General features: G+C 40.5%; 1 protein-coding gene across 2 annotated transcripts in view; it reads right to left on the reverse strand.

The window, feature by feature from the left end:
• Window positions 1-8,255: 8,255 nt before the first annotated feature.
• Window positions 8,256-19,998, reverse strand: part of LOC124795508 (cyclin-dependent kinase 9) — a 49,786-nt gene continuing 38,043 nt past the window's right edge. For both annotated transcript variants that reach the window (XM_047259571.1, XM_047259570.1), the window contains exon 7: window positions 8,256-9,594. In XM_047259571.1, coding sequence (XP_047115527.1) covers window positions 9,274-9,594 — 321 coding nt within the window. In that variant the 3' untranslated portion in view covers window positions 8,256-9,273. The remainder of the gene's footprint in view (window positions 9,595-19,998) is intronic.

Consider the following 19,998-nt stretch of genomic DNA (forward strand, 5'->3'; position numbering starts at 1 on the left):
GTTTGTTTTTCTCCCTCTCTGATGATGGTCAGCATCATCTTACCATTAACGGTTTTTTATGTGTGTGTGTGTGTGTGCGCATGCATGCATTCGTGCGTGCGTATAGAGGGGGGACCTAAATCAGTTGTTCCTTTTTCCAGTAAGTAAATGCTCTTCTGTCACAAGTTGTAATTTTCAGGTTGACTTTTGAAAGGTAACAGATTAACCCCCCACCCCCAGTATTGTGGTGAATATTTTCTTTTATGGATGATCCTGTGCATCAGAAAAGTAATATTTTATAATAGGAGGAATATTTATTTGTATTTTTCACGTGACTGACCGGAAATATAAGCTCCATATGTTCTAGCTGGACGTAAATAATTTATTTTAATAATCACAACAGTTGTTATAGAGATGTTATATATATATATATATATAAAAAATAATGTTTTTTCCGTGCCTTCTGATTTGTTTGTAACATATGTTGTGTCTGTTTTACACTACAAAATAAAAGATAGTTTTGAACTGAATGGTTTTTATGTTGAAATTTCCTCATTTCTCCTTAGTAAATTTCAGTGACTTGATAAGAAAACTTTATTCTGCTATGTTGTGAAACAGCGACTCCATTTGTCAGGAATGTGTGTCAAACATTGATGACTCAACAAACATTTTGCTGTTTTCACTGTCTTCATTGCAGTTAAGCTCTAATGATCTTGCAACACATTCTGTAATAGGAATCAATCAACAACTACTTTCAAATACCCCGGGAAATCTAGTTAGAACTATTTAAAGTCAAAGAATCACTTAAATTTGTCATGAATGTTGCTGCTAGAGTCAGTCATTGGAAAAAGCCTAAGTGAGCAATTCATACTCAAAAGATAGTCACCTACAGAACTCGACTAATCCTTGAGTGGTGTTGACCAGTGCAGAATCTTTACCATGTTGATAAATGAAACATAACTACTGCTTGATGTGTCACTGGTTCACTCAGTGGACGCAAATGTTGCATTCACTACAAAATTAAGTGGGAAATGCTGCAGGATAAATCAAGAAACACAATTACTTCCTCATATATGCCATAATGATAACGGCTTTAAAATTGGGAAAATCATCCTATGTAAATAGACAGGTTTCAGTTGAACTTTGTCCTCGAATGCCTATTACTGCAGGAAATCAGAGTATTCTGTATTGTCGGTTGCCACAGTAGACCATTCTTTCCCAAATGAATCAAGTGGAAGCACCATTAAACAGTGCTGAGAGACTAAATGCTTGTTAAACCATATTGACTGCATATCGTTACTAGAATATTAGACACTTGTAGCATTTGAGCAGCTCTTACCACTGTTTTGTAGGGTAAATTTATCATATGGCAGTGGATTTGTACCTTATAAAAACTATTATGTATTCAAAAATTTTTGTGTGATTTGATATCAGTTTTGGCACATTCCACTTGTGATCTTAAGTGAAAACAGATAGTGGTGGTGGTGGTGATGATTTTTGCTAAAAGTGAAATAGATAAATCTCTCTTTCCTTAATGACAGAAGCTGATATCCTCAGTGAGCGGAAGAATCCATGATGGAACTTGAAAAAGGTTGCAAACTACCTTTCCTACACATGTTGTTTAAAAGAACAATGGACAGATCCCTGTGTCACAGAATATATAGGAAACATATGCACACTGACCTCTAAAACTTAGCCATCACAAAGAAATTTGGTGCTAAAGACTCTGGTCCATAGAGCTCGAATCCTTTCAGAGAAGGAGTGCTTTGTCAAAGAATTACATCACCTATGAATAGTGTTCTGAAGGAATGGGTACTCAGACCATCAAACTGAATGGGTGGTGTAATCAAAATCAAGAACGCCTGAGAAAGAGGTTGACACAGAGACCAAGGAAGAAAAGCCAAAAATCACTCATTTACCTTATGCTGGCCCAATATTCCGAAAGATTGGTAGCCTCCTACAGAAACATGACATCCAGCATTTTTTGCTACCTTCAGCTGAAATAAGTATTATTCGTAATGTCAAAAGATGATTTAGATCTCAGAAATCTGGGTGTGTACCGCATTCCATGTGAATACGACATCTTACTTGGGGACAGACAATCAGAACAGTCGAGGAGAGATACAAGGAACACCAGCAATGTACCCAACTAGGGTCAGGAGTCTAATTCTCCTATAAATAGCGGAGTTAGACAAACAATGTTCACAATCTGGTTCGAGTCCAGGCAATGACTACACATAACAGCAAAACTTGCAGAACTTTGAGAAAATGGCCGAGTCAGTTGTTAAAATATTGTGCATAAAATGGAAAAACAAAAACTCAGCAGAACACCTGGAAGCACACTATTAACACACTGACTGCCACACACTTGGTGATGGATGTTTCACTGCTGGCCAGGCCATGCGTACTGCGTCAGGTTCTGCTTTTGCCGTCGTCGGACACACGGCAGTCAGCGTGTTAATCAGTCGTGCCGAAAAAAAGTAAGAGATCATACCATTTCCAGGAGGCATCATGAGGGTGATGTGACCCCTTTTTTCCATCTACAGGTGCAGTAACTATATTTGTCATTTAATGATGAGTTAAACATAATAGATCCCCAGTTACCTCTGCAACAATGCTGAACTAATGGAACTAATTCTTCTTAGTGTCAAACATGTTTGAGCTCTTGCCAACTGCCCCAGCTCTTGAAGAAGGAAGACAATCCACTACATCAGTACTTTATCAAATACTTCACACAAGAGATTTTTGAGCTGATGTCATATGTATGAAGCAAATGTCATTTATGGTGAACTGTCAAGTCGTTAAACTCTGTACCGGGCTCTGGCTGCCATGGTATATCAGCGAAAACACGTAGGAAAAAAATTATTTTCCATAAGGAGTGCTTTGAAAATGTTGGATATTAATGCACCTAATGCATGTTCTGGTACAAGTTTTGGAAGAGTCAGAATCTAAGAACTTACATAGTATCCATAGATGAACAGATTGTTCCATCCCTGTCAGAAATTATGATGAAGCACTGTATCTGTGGCAAACCAAATCCATTTGACTTACTAGATGGACTCCCATAGGATCTGTGTGTGTATTTGGGAACAGGCTTCATCACACTCAAAGGTTCCTACTTTCTAAATATTAGATGAAAAGTTGTACTGAAATAAATGAGTACATTATTAGCGGCTATACAGGGTTATTACAAATGATTGAAGCGATTTCACAGCTCTACAATAACTTTATTATTTGAGATATTTTCACAGTGCTTTGCACACACATACAAAAACTCAAAAAGTTTTTTTAGACATTCACAAATGTTTGATATGTGCCCCTTTAGTGATTTGGCAGACATCAAGCCGATAATCAAGTTCCTCCCACACTCGGCGCAGCATGTCCCCATCAATGAGTTCAAAAGCATCGTTGATGCGAGCTCGCAGTTGTGGCACGTTTCTTGGTAGAGGAGGTTTAAACAATGAATCTTTCACATAACCCCACAGAAAGAAATCGCATGGGGTTAAGTCGGGAGAGCGTGGAGGCCATGACATGAATTGTTGATCATGATCTCCACCACGACCGATCCATCGGTTTTCCAATCTCCTGTTTAAGAAATGCTTCTGCTTTAGCCTTTTCCGTAAGATTTTCCAAACCGTCGGCTGTGGTACGTTTAGCTCCCTACTTGCTTTATTCGTCGACTTCCGCGGGCTATGCATGAAACTTGCCCGCACGCGTTCAACCGTTTCTTCGCTCACTGCAGGCCGACCCGTTGATTTCCCCTTACAGAGGCATCCAGAAGCTGTAAACTGCGCATACCATCGCCGAATGGAGTTAGCTGTTGGTGGATCTTTGTTGAACTTCGTCCTGAAGTGTCATTGCACTGTTATGACTGACTGATGTGAGTGCATTTCAAGCACGACATACGCTTTCTCGGCTCCTGTTGCCATTTTGTCTCACTGCGCTCTCGAGCGCTCTGGCGGCAGAAACCTGAAGTGCGGCTTCAGCCGAACAAAACTTTGAGTTTTTCTACGTATCTGTAGTGTGTCGTGACCATATGTCAATGAATGGAGCTACAGTGAATTTATGAAATCGCTTCAATCATTTGTAATAACCCTGTATTATTTACATGCACAGATATTGGACTTACACTGAACTGGAGCTGAGTGAGATGCTCAGGAAAGTGGAACAGTTCAACTGATCAGAATTCCAAATGAGAGTAAGTACCAATCTGACAATGAAATGAGAAACATGTCACGGTGGAGCTGAACAGGTCAGTTCGCACAATGAGATGTACAGATTTCTGTTGTCAATGGTATAACAAGACGCCAGTAGTCTACTCTTCGTCAGCAGAAGCAAAGTACCTCTGGGGGGAAGAGAATAGAGTGAAGACTTTGTATATGCAGTATCCTGACACCCAACAAAAAGCACCACCTACCACCACATCCAAGCCAATCAGAAAGGAAGACTGTAGCATTGCCTTTGCCAGAGACTTTGTGATACTGCAGAATGCCTTGGTGCAAGAGTGCATAAAATTTCTTACTGCACAGAAAGCCGTGTTCATTTATGTCTCATGAGACATAGTCTCTGCCTGCAAACTGAAAGGGTGCAGAATCAAATCCTGGTTGGACCACAGATTTTTTCAGTCTTCATTTTAACCTAGCCTTCACCTCTCAACATCAGTTTTCACAGTAAACTATAAGTTGGAAGTAGCTGAAGCAGCGTCCATTTGAAAGATTTGCACCAGATTACTGAGACAACAACAACAAATTATTATTATTAGAGAAACTGTTAAAAAACTTATCACAAGAGATAACCCACTAGTGTTGTATGCTCCAGACCATCCCAGGTTAAAATTATGACCAGTTTACTACACATCATCTTGTAAATGAGTAGTTATGGTTATTTATTTCATAAAAAGCCCAATAATTGTGATAAAAATTACATTTTCTAACTTTATATCAAGTGAATTCGCGTAATGGAAAGATTAGAGGGCTATACATATAGGGGATAGGCAAAATAATGTGAACAATGGTAGTAATGGGATGGTTGTATTTGATGGTCAACAACGCAGGTGAGGCACATGTGCTGGACTGTGCGTGTTCAGTACAGACTAGGCATCAGGGCAGGTTGTTTACAAGTAGTGCACACTTCGTATTTGTATTCTGAGGATAAGGTTGACATGCAATGAAAGATCTGAGTTCCAAAAAGGGCAGATTGTGGGTGACCAATTAGCTGGAGCATCAGTAACCAAAACATTCAACTTATTGAATGTTTCGAGAGCACCTGTTTCAACACTCATGACAGCCTACACGAAACATGGCAAGACATCATTGTGTAAACATAATAGTTGGTGAATTGGTGAGACTAGATCTGACAAGCAGGGCCTGCACATTAGTGGGAAACTATGGGCTTCGGAGCAAAGGCCTGATCTGTTAGAGACAGCCACAGAAATGGCCTGCGGTTTTGGCCCGTCATGGAAGTCCCTAGTGTGGCCAGCTATTCACAGGTCACAGACACCAATGTTGATGAAATGAGGCCACGGTGATCAATCCATGCAACAGATAACTTGCGCGAAACTCTGAGAATCACTAATGAGGACAGGTAGCAACTCACCGTAAAGATAATCACTGAGCCACAGACAGGCATATAGAAAAGACAATTGTACTCTCACGACTAAATTTTTGGCCATAGCCTTTGTCAGGAAACAAGAGCACATCACATTCACACAATCATTCAGACAACTCGCACACACATGACCACCGTCTCCGGCCACTGCATCTACGGTCTCTGAGAATCAGATTCAAACAAACCACTACTCACACCTCCCTGCCTCTCGTCAGCAGCTGCTGGGCTAGTGGCAAGAAGTGGTGGCAGCACTAACTGTAAGCTGAGGGGAGTGGTAGAAATGGGAGAAGCAGTAAGAATGAAAGAGTAGGGAAGTGGCGCATGTACTCAGCTGCACCCAGCCAGCAACGATGCAAGACAGTAAACAAACCATTTCATGTGCTGAGACAAGAACGAAATTTTTCCAGTGTCTCTTTCAAATTTCCCTGACAAGTCTGAAATTCCCTGATATTCCCAGAACTTGTGATAAAGTAGAATATGTGACATGATAACCAATTCAAGGGAAAGAATATCCTACAAAAAACTAAAGGAATAATAGAACAGGCACTGGTGGACAACTGTTCAGCTGAAATTTGTCTTTTGACAGATTTACGTTTAATAATGATTTCGATAATTTTATACAGTTGTAATCATTAGGGTTATGTATGTGGCAGGAAGTAATATGTCTTGATTAATGTAGAGTGTATATGTTGAAAAGACCTAAAAACACAGGAAGTTTCAGGTGGATTACATTGATTTTAAAACCAGATTCCAAAATGCAAACATTTCCAATGGTAGATGTGGACCGACCACGATTTATTGGTTACAATCAGCAGATTAAAACTGAAGAAATGGCAAAAAAGGTAGGAAATTAAGAAGATGAGATCTGAATATCTTTAAAGAACTAAATGATGCTGGAAGTTTTGGATTGACTGGAGGGGGGAAAAGAAACACACTGTCCTGTCACATTACTGTGACCTCCTGTCAAAAGCCAAAATCTTCACATTTTGCAGGACAGACCATTGCAGGATGTGCAGGAAGAGTGTCAATGAGGTTCAGGAAGGTACCAATAGGGATGTGGAGGAGCCATTCCAACTCTAGTGCCATGACCAGCTGAACTAGGTTTCTCAGTAGTGGATCCACAATGTGAACAGCCCAACTGAGGTAGTCCCAGATTCTCAATTTGGTCCAGATCTGAAGAATGTTGTGGCCAGGGGAGTACAGTAAACTCATCATCTTGTTCTTCGAACCATATACGCAAACTGCGAGCTGTGCAACACACTGCATTGTCCTGCTGGTAGATACCATCATACCAACGAAAAACTGCTTGTAGGGACAGACATGGTCGCCAAGGATAGGTGCATACTTGTGTTGACCCATTGTGCCTTCCAGAATGACTAGATCACCGAAAAAACGTGATTCACCTGAAAAGGCTGCCTGCTTGCACTAAGTGCAGTATTAGTAAGCACAGTCCAGCCTTTATTGACGATGAACGTGCAACATTATACCTGTGGCAATATTAGCTGAACAGTTGAGGAGACCTTGTTAGTAACCCCTTGGTTCATCTCTGGTCAGTTGCTCAATAGTCGCAAGTCTATTCACTTTTACACAACTCCACAGCTGTATTTTGCCTGTCATCGATGGCCCATAGCACATCATAGTTGCCTTGGCGCCACTTTTGGATAGCATCATTTTGCCATGCATGACAACACAGGAACAGTTTACAAACTTGGCTGTTCTGGAAATGCTTCTACCCTTGGCCCTAAAGCCCAAGATCACATCCCTTTGTATTTAAGATAAAGTGCTCTGTTTCCACATTGTAGCAACTGCATTGTTTTCCGTGTCCCCCAACACACTTTACGTATCCTCCACTGCCAGTGCTGCCACCTGCCATCTGAATGGTCATTGTACATTGACATCGAACGTAGGCAGTGGTCACAATATGCCTGGACCATGTACAAGAGAAGGCAGCAGAGAAATGAATAGGCTGAAAAACAGCCCAGTTCAAATCCTTGGATAACATGGTAGATACATAAAGAAGAAAATATAAGAATGTAGCAGTTAAGGAGATGCAGATGTATAAAAAATGAGACTGACAGAAAATAGCTAATCACAAATGGCTACAGATGAAATGCAAAGCTGTAGAAGCATGCATGACTCTAGAAAAGATTGATGCTATCCGCATATATATATATATATATATATATATATATATATATATATGCATGTATTAAAGAAATCTTTATAGAGAAGACCTCAGATAGCAACCCACTAATAAACAAAGTGCAGAGAAGACAAAGATGGATGGAATAGATCTGAGAGCTATGCAAGTGAAAAAACTTTAATGCTATATTATAGAAAGAGATGAGGTGGGATATGTGATAATACAAGAAGAATTGGATGGAGTACTGAAAGACTCAAGTCAAACAAAACCCCTGGAGCAGATGACATTCATTGAAATCAGTAAATCATGGGGGGGGGGGGGGGGAGGGGGGGGGAGATAATTCTAATACTGCATAACCAGCATTTCACCTATTTCCAGCAGTGAAGTTGCAACTCACAGTTATGTATTCAGTAACGCAAAATGCATACTCCACACATTTCTACTGCAATGGTGGCGTCATGGAGATTTATGGTTTACTTACATACTAAAGAGGGAGAGAGAACATCAGAACAAAATACAATTTTTTAAACATTCATTTAATATCATTTCATACATATTTATAAACTTCATGGCAGTTAAGTTCATGGAACTCAGTAAATTCTTACCAATTAATGGCAAGTGCCGTATCTCACTCATGAGCAATTTCAGTAACAAAACAGATAAACAATAACAAATAAGAAAAGGCACACAAGATGAGGTTATCCAATGATATGAAGAAAATGTTGTTCTATGTATTTACAATATTTCTCCATTCCCTGAAATTGGTGGACTTCCAATGTGGTTTTTTCCCCCTTCAATATTCCTTGCATATGTCACCTGCATAACAGTAATCATACACATTTAAGAATATGTGTAGTGGCAAATGATTAGAACCTCTTACATAGTTTATGTCAGTTATGTACATTTGAATAAATAGTCTACTACACAAGGATCTCTGAGATCTCACTGCTTTTTGTTGATACAAAAATTACAATTCTTGTACTTCTGATGTGTAATTTGCCTCACCTGACCCCTTCATCACCAATACCACTCAGTAACGACATCACTGTGATATCACTGATTAATAGGGAATATAGTCCGTGATAGCATAAATTACAAACTAACTTCAGTCACAGAGTGAAAAAGCTCGTTTATCAATCCAATGAATGGATAGTCAAAGAATGCAACATACTTACAAGGAATGTATTATTGTATCCTTGCTACACTGTACCTAACCTACAAAAATTATAGGAATTTTATGTACAACTGTGATACCACAGAGCACCTTTGATTATATCTACAAGAGCATTCTAGTTAAATTGCATTTTAGTTGTTTCCGAAAAGGCATATGGCCTTAAGCTGGAACGATGCAACTTAACAAAGTCTGAATAGTTAAGTCTAATGTTTTTGAGACACTGTCACATCACATACAGTAATGGCATAGTCATATAGAAATTCTATACAACTGAACACAAGAAGCACTGTACACAGTTTATACAGCGCAACAAAATTGCCATTATAATGGAAAACCAATTGAGGACTACAGCACAGTGAAAATGTGTCCTTCAAAACACACGATCTTGATATCCACTGTCCATAGATGCCGAAGACTTTGCAGCCATTCCTGCTGCTCCCGTGACACCTTGATGATGATGGTGCGGCCGCATGTGCCCCTGCCGTCGTGGTGGTGCCAAGTACTCAAACATGCTCTGTGTATGTTGTGCCAACATTTTGGATAGATCACACGGCATTGGATCAGTCCAGAAGAAATCGTGGTTGAGGGCCGAGTCTGAATCGTACCTCTTAGATGGATCAAGCACTAACAGTTTATCCAGGAGGTCACACGCATATGGGTCCTTTACATACGGCCTTAGTCGTTCCTTCACCTGTAACACACATGGTACATTTAAAACAGCTACAGTCTGCACGCAAAATATATACATTCATGCTTATAAATTAATAATAATGCTGATAAATGGTGAAACAATGCTCTAGTGGGCGGTTTGCGGGTTTAAATCACCTCAAGGTACGACCATGTGGTGTATTTGACCTCTGGTCATCACACAGTGGCACTGGCAGCAGTTCACTTACACAGAGGTGTGTTGGTGCATGTCAGAGTACGGTGCAGTGAGTAAGTGTGCAGATGTTTTCAGATGTGCTAATGCTGACTGTGTTGAAAATGGCTCAAAGAACACCTATTGATGATGTTATGAAGGGTAGAATAATAGGGCGACTGGAAGCTGGTCAAACACAGCAGATCATAGCACAGGCTCTCCGTGTGCCACAAAGTGTGATGTTAAGATTATGGCAACGATTCCAGCAGACAGGAAACGTGTCCAGGCACTACAGTAAGGGATGTCCACAGTGTACAACACCACAAGAAGACCAATTTCTCACTTTCAGTGCCCGCATATGGCCATAGAGTACTGCAGGTAGCCTTGCTTGGGACCTTACCGCAGCCACTGGAACAGCTGCCTCCAGACACACAGTCTACAGACAACTGAACAGACATGGTTTATTCGCCCTCGAGACCTGCAAGGTACATTACACTGAGCCCTGGTCACAGGAGAGCCCGTAAAGCCTGGTGTCAAGAACACAGTGCACGGTCATTGGAACAGTGGTCCCAGGTTATGCTCACAGATGAGTCCAAGTAGAGTCTGAACAGTGATTCTCACCGTGTTAGATCTGGCATGAACCAGATACCAACCCCTTAATGTCCTTGAAAGAGACCTGTATCGAGGTCATGGTTTGATGGTGTGGTGTGAGATTATGATTGGTGCACGTACACCCCTGCATGTCTTTGACAGAGGAACTGTAACAGGTCAGGTGTATCAGGACGTCATTTTGCACCAGTATGTCCGCCTTTTCAGGGGTGCAGTGTGTCCCATCTTCCTCCTGATGGATGATAGCACACTGCCCCACCGAGATGCCATTGAGGAGGTGTATCTTGAAACAGAAGATACCAGGCAAATGGAGTGGCCTGCCTGTTCTCCAGACCTAAACCCCATCAAGCACGTCTGGGATGCTCTCAGTCAACCTATCGCTGCACATCTTCACACTTCTTAGGACACTTCAGGAGCTCCGACAGGCACTGGTGCAAGAATGGGAGGCTATACCCCAGCAGCTGCTCGACCACCTGATCCGGAATATGTCAACCCGTTGTGCAACCTGTGTACATGTGCATGGTGATCATATCCCATATTGACGTCAGGGTACATGTGCAGGAAACAGTGGCGTTTTGTAGCACATGTTTCAGGACAGTTTTCTCAACTTATCACCAATACCATGGACTTACAGATCTGTGTCGTGTGTGTTCCCTATGTGCCTATGCTATTAGACTTTTAAATCATTTTCTTGAAAGAAAAACATCAGATAACACTATATTTTCCCCTTAGCCCGAGAGCTGGGGGAGGGGGGAGACATGAGAATAGCAGCCACCATTACATTAATATTTGGTGCCCCCCCACAAAGAAAATAGTCTTGTACAATTGAACATTGAAGGAATGAACAAGAGCAAGAGTTAACATTTGAGCAGTTACCCATGGATCACAGCACAGAATTTATCACAGAATCGCATGTAGCACTATAACAACTCACTGTCAAAGCAAAAGTTCCATGAAAGGGGGGTGGGTGTGTGTGTGTGTGTGTGTGTATATATAATTTTGTGTGTATGTTTGTGTGTCTATCGACCTGCCAGCGCTTTCGTTCGGTAAGTCACCTCATCTTTGTTTTATATATAAAAAAAGTGCTTTTTCCGAATTAAATGACAATATATGTTCCATTGGAACTGTAAAACTAGCCAATTCCTTGACTGGTGAAGGTTTTATACACCAGCATAGAACTTCCTACACTATAAACAAGTTTTTGCTTTTTTTTGTGTGGTTAGGCAGGATCCTAGGAAACCAGTTTGAACTGCACCAGCTGAATATTTCTGACAAGCACAATTATAAATTTCACTACCCTGCACGGAAAAATCATGGGTTACATGGCTGAATATACATTTCGTTTTCCATAGAAAAGCCAATTATGGGTGAAACTACTCAAGAACTTACTTTGCACTGTTTTTTGAAGGATGATTATACTTTTTGTCGTTGTTTTTACATAATTTGTATCTATGAAAGAACTAAAATAAATATGGACAGCTAACCTTGGAACTCTCTTTTTTAGCATTTGTTACCCTTTAAGATATATCAAACACAAGTGTGCCAGTAAGCTTTTAAATAATGGCATAAATGGCTGGTCTTCTGGGCTCTAAATTGTTCTAAGTGGCTCGTCCTTGAAGTGTTAAGTTTTGATTTAAGAAATTCATTGCACATTCTCACGTGTAATGTAATTCCTCTTGTGTAAACGTAAATTTACTTTCAAAGTAGTGCTTCTCAAATCACTATTCACAACATTTTCCCACGACCTGTTAGAAATGTAAACTGCTATGGCGACATGAACATTGAAAGCAGTTTGTTGTAATGAAGTATTGCACTGTCTGACATATTTTGTTGTTGGCAGACACTTGTGTAGGTACTGTCTGTTGCTGTTGTGAACGGTGCATTTTCTTTGCGACTGAAGTTTCCTTTTGGTGTTATTCTCTCGTTTATGTTTCACTGCTCCATTTTTATTCTGGAGTAGTAGTCTAAAGTGAAATTCTTTGTTAGAGTACCATTTTTTACCAGTCAAAATTACAAAAATTTAACTCAAAACTATAATGACAATTTAAAAAATTTCCAGGTCTTTCCCAGGTTTTTCCCAGTTGTCTCAGACCGTATACACCCTGCACAATACAATCTCACAGCTTACATTGTATCCAATACAGGGTTACTCATGAGTACCTCCAAGATTTCAGAGGAAAATTGCACAAAAACTACAAGTCATACAGAAAATACACCACATTACAGGACAGAGCTTCTCTCCAAGTTTTTAGCTCATATTGCAGGTGCTCTATGTGGATACAATCTGTAACATGGCAAACATTAATACTCTTGCCATAAACATCTCAACATGCCATGTCAAAGATCGCATTGATTATTCTTCTTTGTAACTCTTACAAATTAAGTGACAGTTGAGGCAGGGCACACAGCGACTATGGGAGCCACTGCAGAGGAGGAGAGTCATGATGAGAAGCATGTCCAATCCAATACAGGCAGTTCAACATTGAGGTAATCACAAACATTTGAAAGTGTGCTGGAGTACCATCTTCTTGCAAAATGAAGTCTCTACTATCTTGCTGCAATTGTGGCACAAGCCGCTGCTGTAGAACGTCCATGTACACACAACCAGTCATCATTTTCTCCAAAAAGAAATTTGGTCTATAAACTTTTTGCAGAGGACACGGAAGAGAGAGAAAATGTTAACTTCAGATGTATCACAAATATGTTCCACAGTCTCTTATGGATGTTCTGTGCCCCAAACATGCACATTATACTGATTTACATTTTCAGAGTACACATGAAATGTAGAAACATCAAAACCAACCTCTGTACAAAACCATCTTCACCAGCAACAGCTGCTGCTGCTGCTGCTGCTGCAAGTCATTACTAAAATCAGAACAAAGCACACTGTCCCAAGTTGTCAGTACACTGGTATTGTCATCGTCAATTTCTTTGGGCACATGATATCTCTCTCTCTCTCTCTCTCTCTCTCTCTCTCTCTCTCTCTCCCCCCCCCCCCCCCCCCCCCTCACACACACACACACACACACACACACACACACACACACACACACACACACACACACACACACACAGACAGACAGACAGAGAGAGAGAGAGAGAGAGAGAGAGCACTGACTGCCCCACTGTCCCAGTTCACTTGTTTCCTTCACACCAAATAAGGAGCCAGTCTCATGGAATGGATTCTTCTGTCTGTCAAAGCTTTTACCCAATCATCTGGCATTAGATAGTCACTTCCACACACTGCTCCATTATAGGCTATGCTCTGAAGTGCCTGCCCCTAGTGGTCTGCTCTGCAACTACATCACAGTGCACACTACAAATTTAAACTTGGAGAGATGCCCTATCCATTGATGTTTGTCATTATTCTTTATGTCTTAGTTTTTGCATACCTGTCTTCTAAGGCCCTGGAATTATTATGAATAACCCTGTATACATGGCCCTCTAATTTATGCTTGTCACAAAAGAGGAATATAAAGTAACTAACTACTGAAATTGTCAGAATTGAAATAGTTAAGTTACAATAATGTCCGTACACAAACCACCAAGTATAACACTCCAGAGCCCTCTCCTACTACCTCGTAACTATCCAGGAGTTATATTGGAGATTTCAACAGTCAGCACAGTATCTTGGGATTTGCAATAAATAATGAAAAATGGGAAAATCTAGTGAACTGGATACAATAAGAATTCCATTTGGTTTTTCATGTCAAACGACAAAAATATGGGGTGGTATAATTAAACTCTCCCTACTTCACCCAGTGTGGACAGAAAACTATTTACTGTACGGTTATCAAACTTCACAGGAATGATGTTCAGGCTGTGCACTGCTGGACTGTGTTGTTAGTAGTGTTAGTGTATGACTGAGCTATGCGCCGGCATTGGTACAGTGACGTAGGGTTGAAACAAGCATCAGTATGCATTACAGTTGCAGTCAGTCAATATGGGTCTGGGCAAGCTGACAGGGCTTTACTCGAAAAGCTGTTTTATCAAAACAACAGCAATAGTCCTGCTCATCTTCGCAAGTATTGATGCATAAAACGAATACAGAGAGCTTGGGGCTGAAGAACACAACTCAGAAGTTCAAATTAACTGGTGGCTTGGGAACTGCTGCTGGGAAAGACCAACAGGCAATCTCACCACAAATTGTTGAAGTTACTGTTGCCTTAGCTGAGAATGTTGGATACAGTGTATGATCTTCAAGCAGTGCACGAGCTTTGTCATAACAACAGAACATTCCGTGATCCACTTTTCAACAAGTGCTTGAACAATTATGGAATTGTGTCTCTAGTGCAGTTCCAGGCTGTTGCAGATGCGGTCGCTCAAGACAGCGTGTGATATTTGATACCTGGATTGGACAGCGTACGGAATTAGCAACAGTTATCCTCTCACACTGAAATTAAAATGTTTCTTCCAGTGGTTTATTTGTTATTTCTCTTCAGCATCCTACACATTTCCACCAAATTTCATTGCCTACCATCACTTTTTTGCATGTGGGTTCAAGTGGGTGTCATCAAGTTACGATGGGATGTAGTCGAACCCCTCCTTTATGAACTATCAGCAAACAGTATAACTCAGTGGAACAACAGCATCAGGGCAAAGATTTTTTTAAGCCCATCACTTGACAACAAACTCTTCTTTGAGGGTGAAACTGTCTTCTGTTTCATTCACTCAGTAATGTTTCAACAGAGGGGAGATTACGCCACAGGGACAAAGCTCAATTTGGTGTAAGCAAAACCTCTTGCCTGATCTCAATTTCTGCTCAGTCCTCAGGAAAGCTGAACACTACTTGCTCCACTGAGCAAATAAATTCAGTGGTGGGAAGACTCCTAGGCATAGAGCAAAACTGACAGCATGATGTCATCCTATTCTTTACTCACGAGGTTAATCATGATCCATCACAGGTATCTTCATCCAATATTGTAGGTCAGTGGCAAGGAAGTTGAATTTCTGAAGAGTACCTAGTGACTGCACTCATGTGTGCCAAGTCTGATAGTGTCCAAGAGCAACAATCTATCCATTCCCAATATAATACTGACATACAACCTCCAAGTGCAGGTGCATGTGAGCACCATATTTCTAATTCTGCAATTTTTATCCAACTGTTGAAGTCTTTGTCTCTTGGTCCCTCGGATTTGCTTGCGAGCTTTGATGTGGTGTCTCCTTTTACCTGGGTTTCTCTTTAAAAACCCTTTATGTTAATTAGTCAAAAACTAAACACGGAAATGACAAAATTTTGCCACCTTATGCTGACATCAAGATATTTTTTATTCAATGACAAATATTTTAAACAAACTGACAGAGTGGCTATGAGAAGTCCACTACCCCCCTCCCCCCACCCATTACCAATTTGTTTATGTAAGATTCTGGAGACAGGGAGATGAGGGTGGTATTTTTAAATCTTACCTGTTTTTTTAGAGGTATGCTGATGATATGTTTATGGTGTGGCCACATGGAATAACCGCTCTGAACCATTAAGTGGATCACTGTAATTGCCTTCATCACAGTAGCAAGTTCACAATGGAAGTCTGAAGGACGGAAAGCTTCCTTTTCCAAAAGTATGGCTCACATAAAGGACAATGGGAATCTTGGACACAACGTTAATTGAAAGACACACACAGACTGGTACCTACATGCTACAAGTTGTCAATACAAAAGCAAGGGAATCCTATGGGCATTGACAAAGAGCATTTATGCTAATCGCACACAGAAAGCGTGACAAGGGCTGGAACATCTTGAGCTGAACAACTATTCCGACAAAAAGGTATGTCCGAGTTTGGACCTTTGCCAGAACAAATAAACACCGCATGTACATTGGTGGCTTTTTGCCATATGCTGGGGGAGTACCTTCAAAGACAGAAAGGATTTTAGAAAGATAAAATCAAAAATGTTATTTTGGCTGCTAGCCAATATTAGAGCACCCCATGGCTTGTTAAAAGATTATCTAGGAATGAGGAAGCCCAGCATTTACAAAATCCCTTGCCATTGTGGGAAACTAACCAAACCATGCACACCATTCACAACAGAAGTGTTGAGCACTGTAATGACATGTGACTGTTGCAGTCTGAGAAATCTGTGATGGCAAAGAACTGCCTTTCTGAGGAACAAACAATGTTGAATGATGAGACAAATAGTTGCCAATGTGCCTCGCTCTTAAGAGTGTGTTTTAAAAGGAAACAAATTAAATTAGACTGGCGGACATTAAAACAGGCACTGGTTACCTGTTCAAGTACGAGAGTCATCCATAAAATAAAGAATTAAATTAAAAAGACATATCAACACAAAACTTTATTTACCTCACCATTTTTCAGTGTCGTCATCGTAACTGTAACGGCATTTATTGTAACAAGGCACCAATTTTTCAATTCTCATGCTGTACTACTCAAGCTGCAAAGATTCGATCCAGGATGCCACTGCTTGCTTGAGGTGATCATTTGTTAACTGTTTCCCACCCAAAAATACCTTAAATTTCAGGAGTAAGTGAAAATCAGTAGTACCAAATCAGGGCTGCAAGGAGGATGCCTGGAAATTTCCCGCTAAGAAATTTAAGTTCTTGCTGTGTTTGAGCTGATGCACAAGGTCCTGCATTGTCATGAATCAAGAAACACTTTTGCCAACATTCCACATCACTGAAGACCTAGTCATTGCACTGTCACCATAAATCATCTTTACTTGCCTATAAATTTTGAAAGGCCAAACATTTTGTGCATTCAGAAAAGTAATGACACCATATACTTCAAACATCTGGCAAGCTGTTCAATGGGCGCCATTATTTCGAAAGGTTGGGGAACAAAGAGGCCTGAATGCTCGGAAACAAAGCTTGGCTCACACTGAGATGGGGTTCAAATGGCTCTGAGCACTATGCGACTCAACTTCTGAGGCCATCAGTCGCCTAGAACTTAGAACTAATTAAACCTAACTAACCTAAGGACATCACACACAGCCATGCCCGAGGCAGGATTCGAACCTGCGACCGTAGCGGTCGCTCGGCTCCAGATTGTAGCGCCTAGAACCGCACGGCCACTCTGGCCGGCTTGAGATGGGGGTAGGAGCTAACTGGCACACTTGCGATGACAGTGGTTGGGGATCAGGGCTGGGTGTTCCTTTAGTTTCTGGATGACCATCATAAAATTTGGAACCCCACTTTATCTGGTATTAAAAATTGCCGACAGAGGCACTCTATACTGATCCCTTGGTTTTTCCAGTTTTCAGCACTGGAGCATTGTACTTTCGCTTGTGTTCCAGTGCAGCAGCAGCAGCAGCAGCAATTTCCGATGCATGCATGTTGGACTTCTGCAACATTTACAAAGGTCACCATTCACAGTATGAATAAGTTCTGGCAAAATTAGCAAACAACACTTTCATGTGAAGATGGTGGCCAGATGGACCACAGAAATGTGTCTAGATGTTGTACCATCTGGCTGCAGACCCAACAGAGTATCATGAAGAATGGAGGATGTTGACAAAGAGCTAAACAAAGACCAAGATCTTCACTGTTCCTTCACTAGAGATGAGATGAATATAGAAATAAAAACACTCCAACTGAAAAAGGCTGTAGGAAATGATGAAATTTGTCCCGAATTTATTACTAATCTGGGCCTGTGAGCTAGAAGGGGGCTCGCAAAATCTAGTCTCATCTTTTTAATGCCACAAGAATCCCACAGCAATTTAAAATAGTTCAAGCACTAACAGCTCAAACTAGAAAACCTACCACCAACACAGCACATTATTTCCGTTTCACTCTGCTCAGTATATGTTATGAACTATAAAAAAGTTTAACGTACAACAGAGTACATACATTTACTGATGTCACAGGAACCCCAGAGCAGACTATTCGAACAAACTGAAGTAGTTGTGAGCATTTCTTTGCTCGAACTTTGTTTATTGAAATTGGCTTCAAAAGACACCAGGAAACATGTACTGCTTTTGCTGATATAAATGCAACCTATGATACTGCATGGCTAAAGAGACTACTGCTTTAGCTGAAATGAACCATAAGATGTGCTAAGCTCACCCAACAACTGGAAACTATGCTGTGTTTAAAAAGTAAATAAATAAAATCGCCCATTCAAAATCACTGTAGGAAAATGTTCAAATAAATCATTTAAGATGGTAAGACTGAAAGTAGTATTAGCTGTTCCTTTAGTAACATATACAAGCGACACGCTGAAAATAGCATATAAAAAGTTTTGCGATCCAGATGATGTCTCTCTACGAACACAAAGTAAACATTTTGAATACCGTATTTACTCGAATCTAAGCCGCCCTCGAATCTAAGCCGCACCTGAAAAATGAGACGCGAAATCGAGGAAAAAAAAATAATTTCCCAAATCTAAGCCGCACCTGAAATTTGTGACTCGGAATTCAAGGGGAGAGAAAAGTTTTAGGCCACACCTCCAAATCAAAACAAAGTTGGTCCACTGTAATATGAGACACAATTTAGGTCGAATGAATGACGATACAGCTACAGTAGTTTGGTTCGAGTCGTAAGCTTAGCAGTTAAGCTTTACCAGGTAGCCGTTGCTATGCGTCAGGCGCTCCGTTCGTATTTATACGGATACCCTTCCTTTTTCACGTGCTTCGTCTGTTTGAATTGATTGCTTATTTTTCTTTGATCTGATAAGTGCCGTTCACTTTGTTATAGGTGTTTGCGTCACTCAAAGCTGAAAATGCATTACTGTACTGTGTCATGCAATGTTTGTCGCAGTCTGATAATGAGTGTTTACGGCCTGTTGCCGTTCACGGCATGGCACTGCTGCTTTTTTTATAATGATCAACAAGAAGCAAATAATAGACTGCGTATGATAGAAGATGTGAACGAGAGTTCAGCGAAAATTTTTCTCCGTTTGAAAATCTTTGCAGACGCCTCTTTAGTACATTACATTCTGCACAGAAATTAGAGTCATCTTAGATTTAAAAATCTAGTCAATTGCCGTGCTTCATTTCTGACTGTATCACTATTAGGCATAAGAATAATACGAATATAAACATGACATGATATGTATATTCTTCCATGTTTGCTGTTGTCTCACTCTAGCTTTGTAGTTTATTAGGCAGACAGGATTTAAATGAGATAGCAGCAAACACGAAAGAATACATGGCAAAATGTTTAGATTCGTATTATTCTTACGGTGAAGAGAATATTGCATGTGATTCACAATTCATAAAAGTTCTTAATAGCAACCATCTCTTCTCACAGGTAGAAAAAAATTCAGAACGCAGAGTTGGCCATATTGACAAACATCCCAAACAGTCTTGCCAGTTTGTAGTACATTGCAATGCTGCTACATTCAAAGATGAACAATACGGAATTTGTATTTACTTCGTTGGATAATGTATGAAAATGCAGTGGTCGAAACTCGAGGCGGAGAAAAAAGCTCGTCTTCCACCTTTTTTAAAAATTTATTTACTGACGCAGAGGTTTTGGTGCCAGTATTTATCTTTGTGCCTGCAAAGTATGCCTGCGTAGCGCTACATATATTCGATGACAGAAGTTAGTTGTGGCAGCACCTACCAACATTTTTCAGAACTTCTGATTACTTTGCACTCGATTCTAAGCCGCAGGCCGTTTTATGGATTACAAAAACTGGAAAAAAGTGCGGCTTAGATTCGAGTAAATACAGTAAG

The sequence above is a fragment of the Schistocerca piceifrons genome, chromosome 4, assembly GCF_021461385.2.
Source record: "Schistocerca piceifrons isolate TAMUIC-IGC-003096 chromosome 4, iqSchPice1.1, whole genome shotgun sequence".
Taxonomy (NCBI): domain Eukaryota; kingdom Metazoa; phylum Arthropoda; class Insecta; order Orthoptera; family Acrididae; genus Schistocerca; species Schistocerca piceifrons.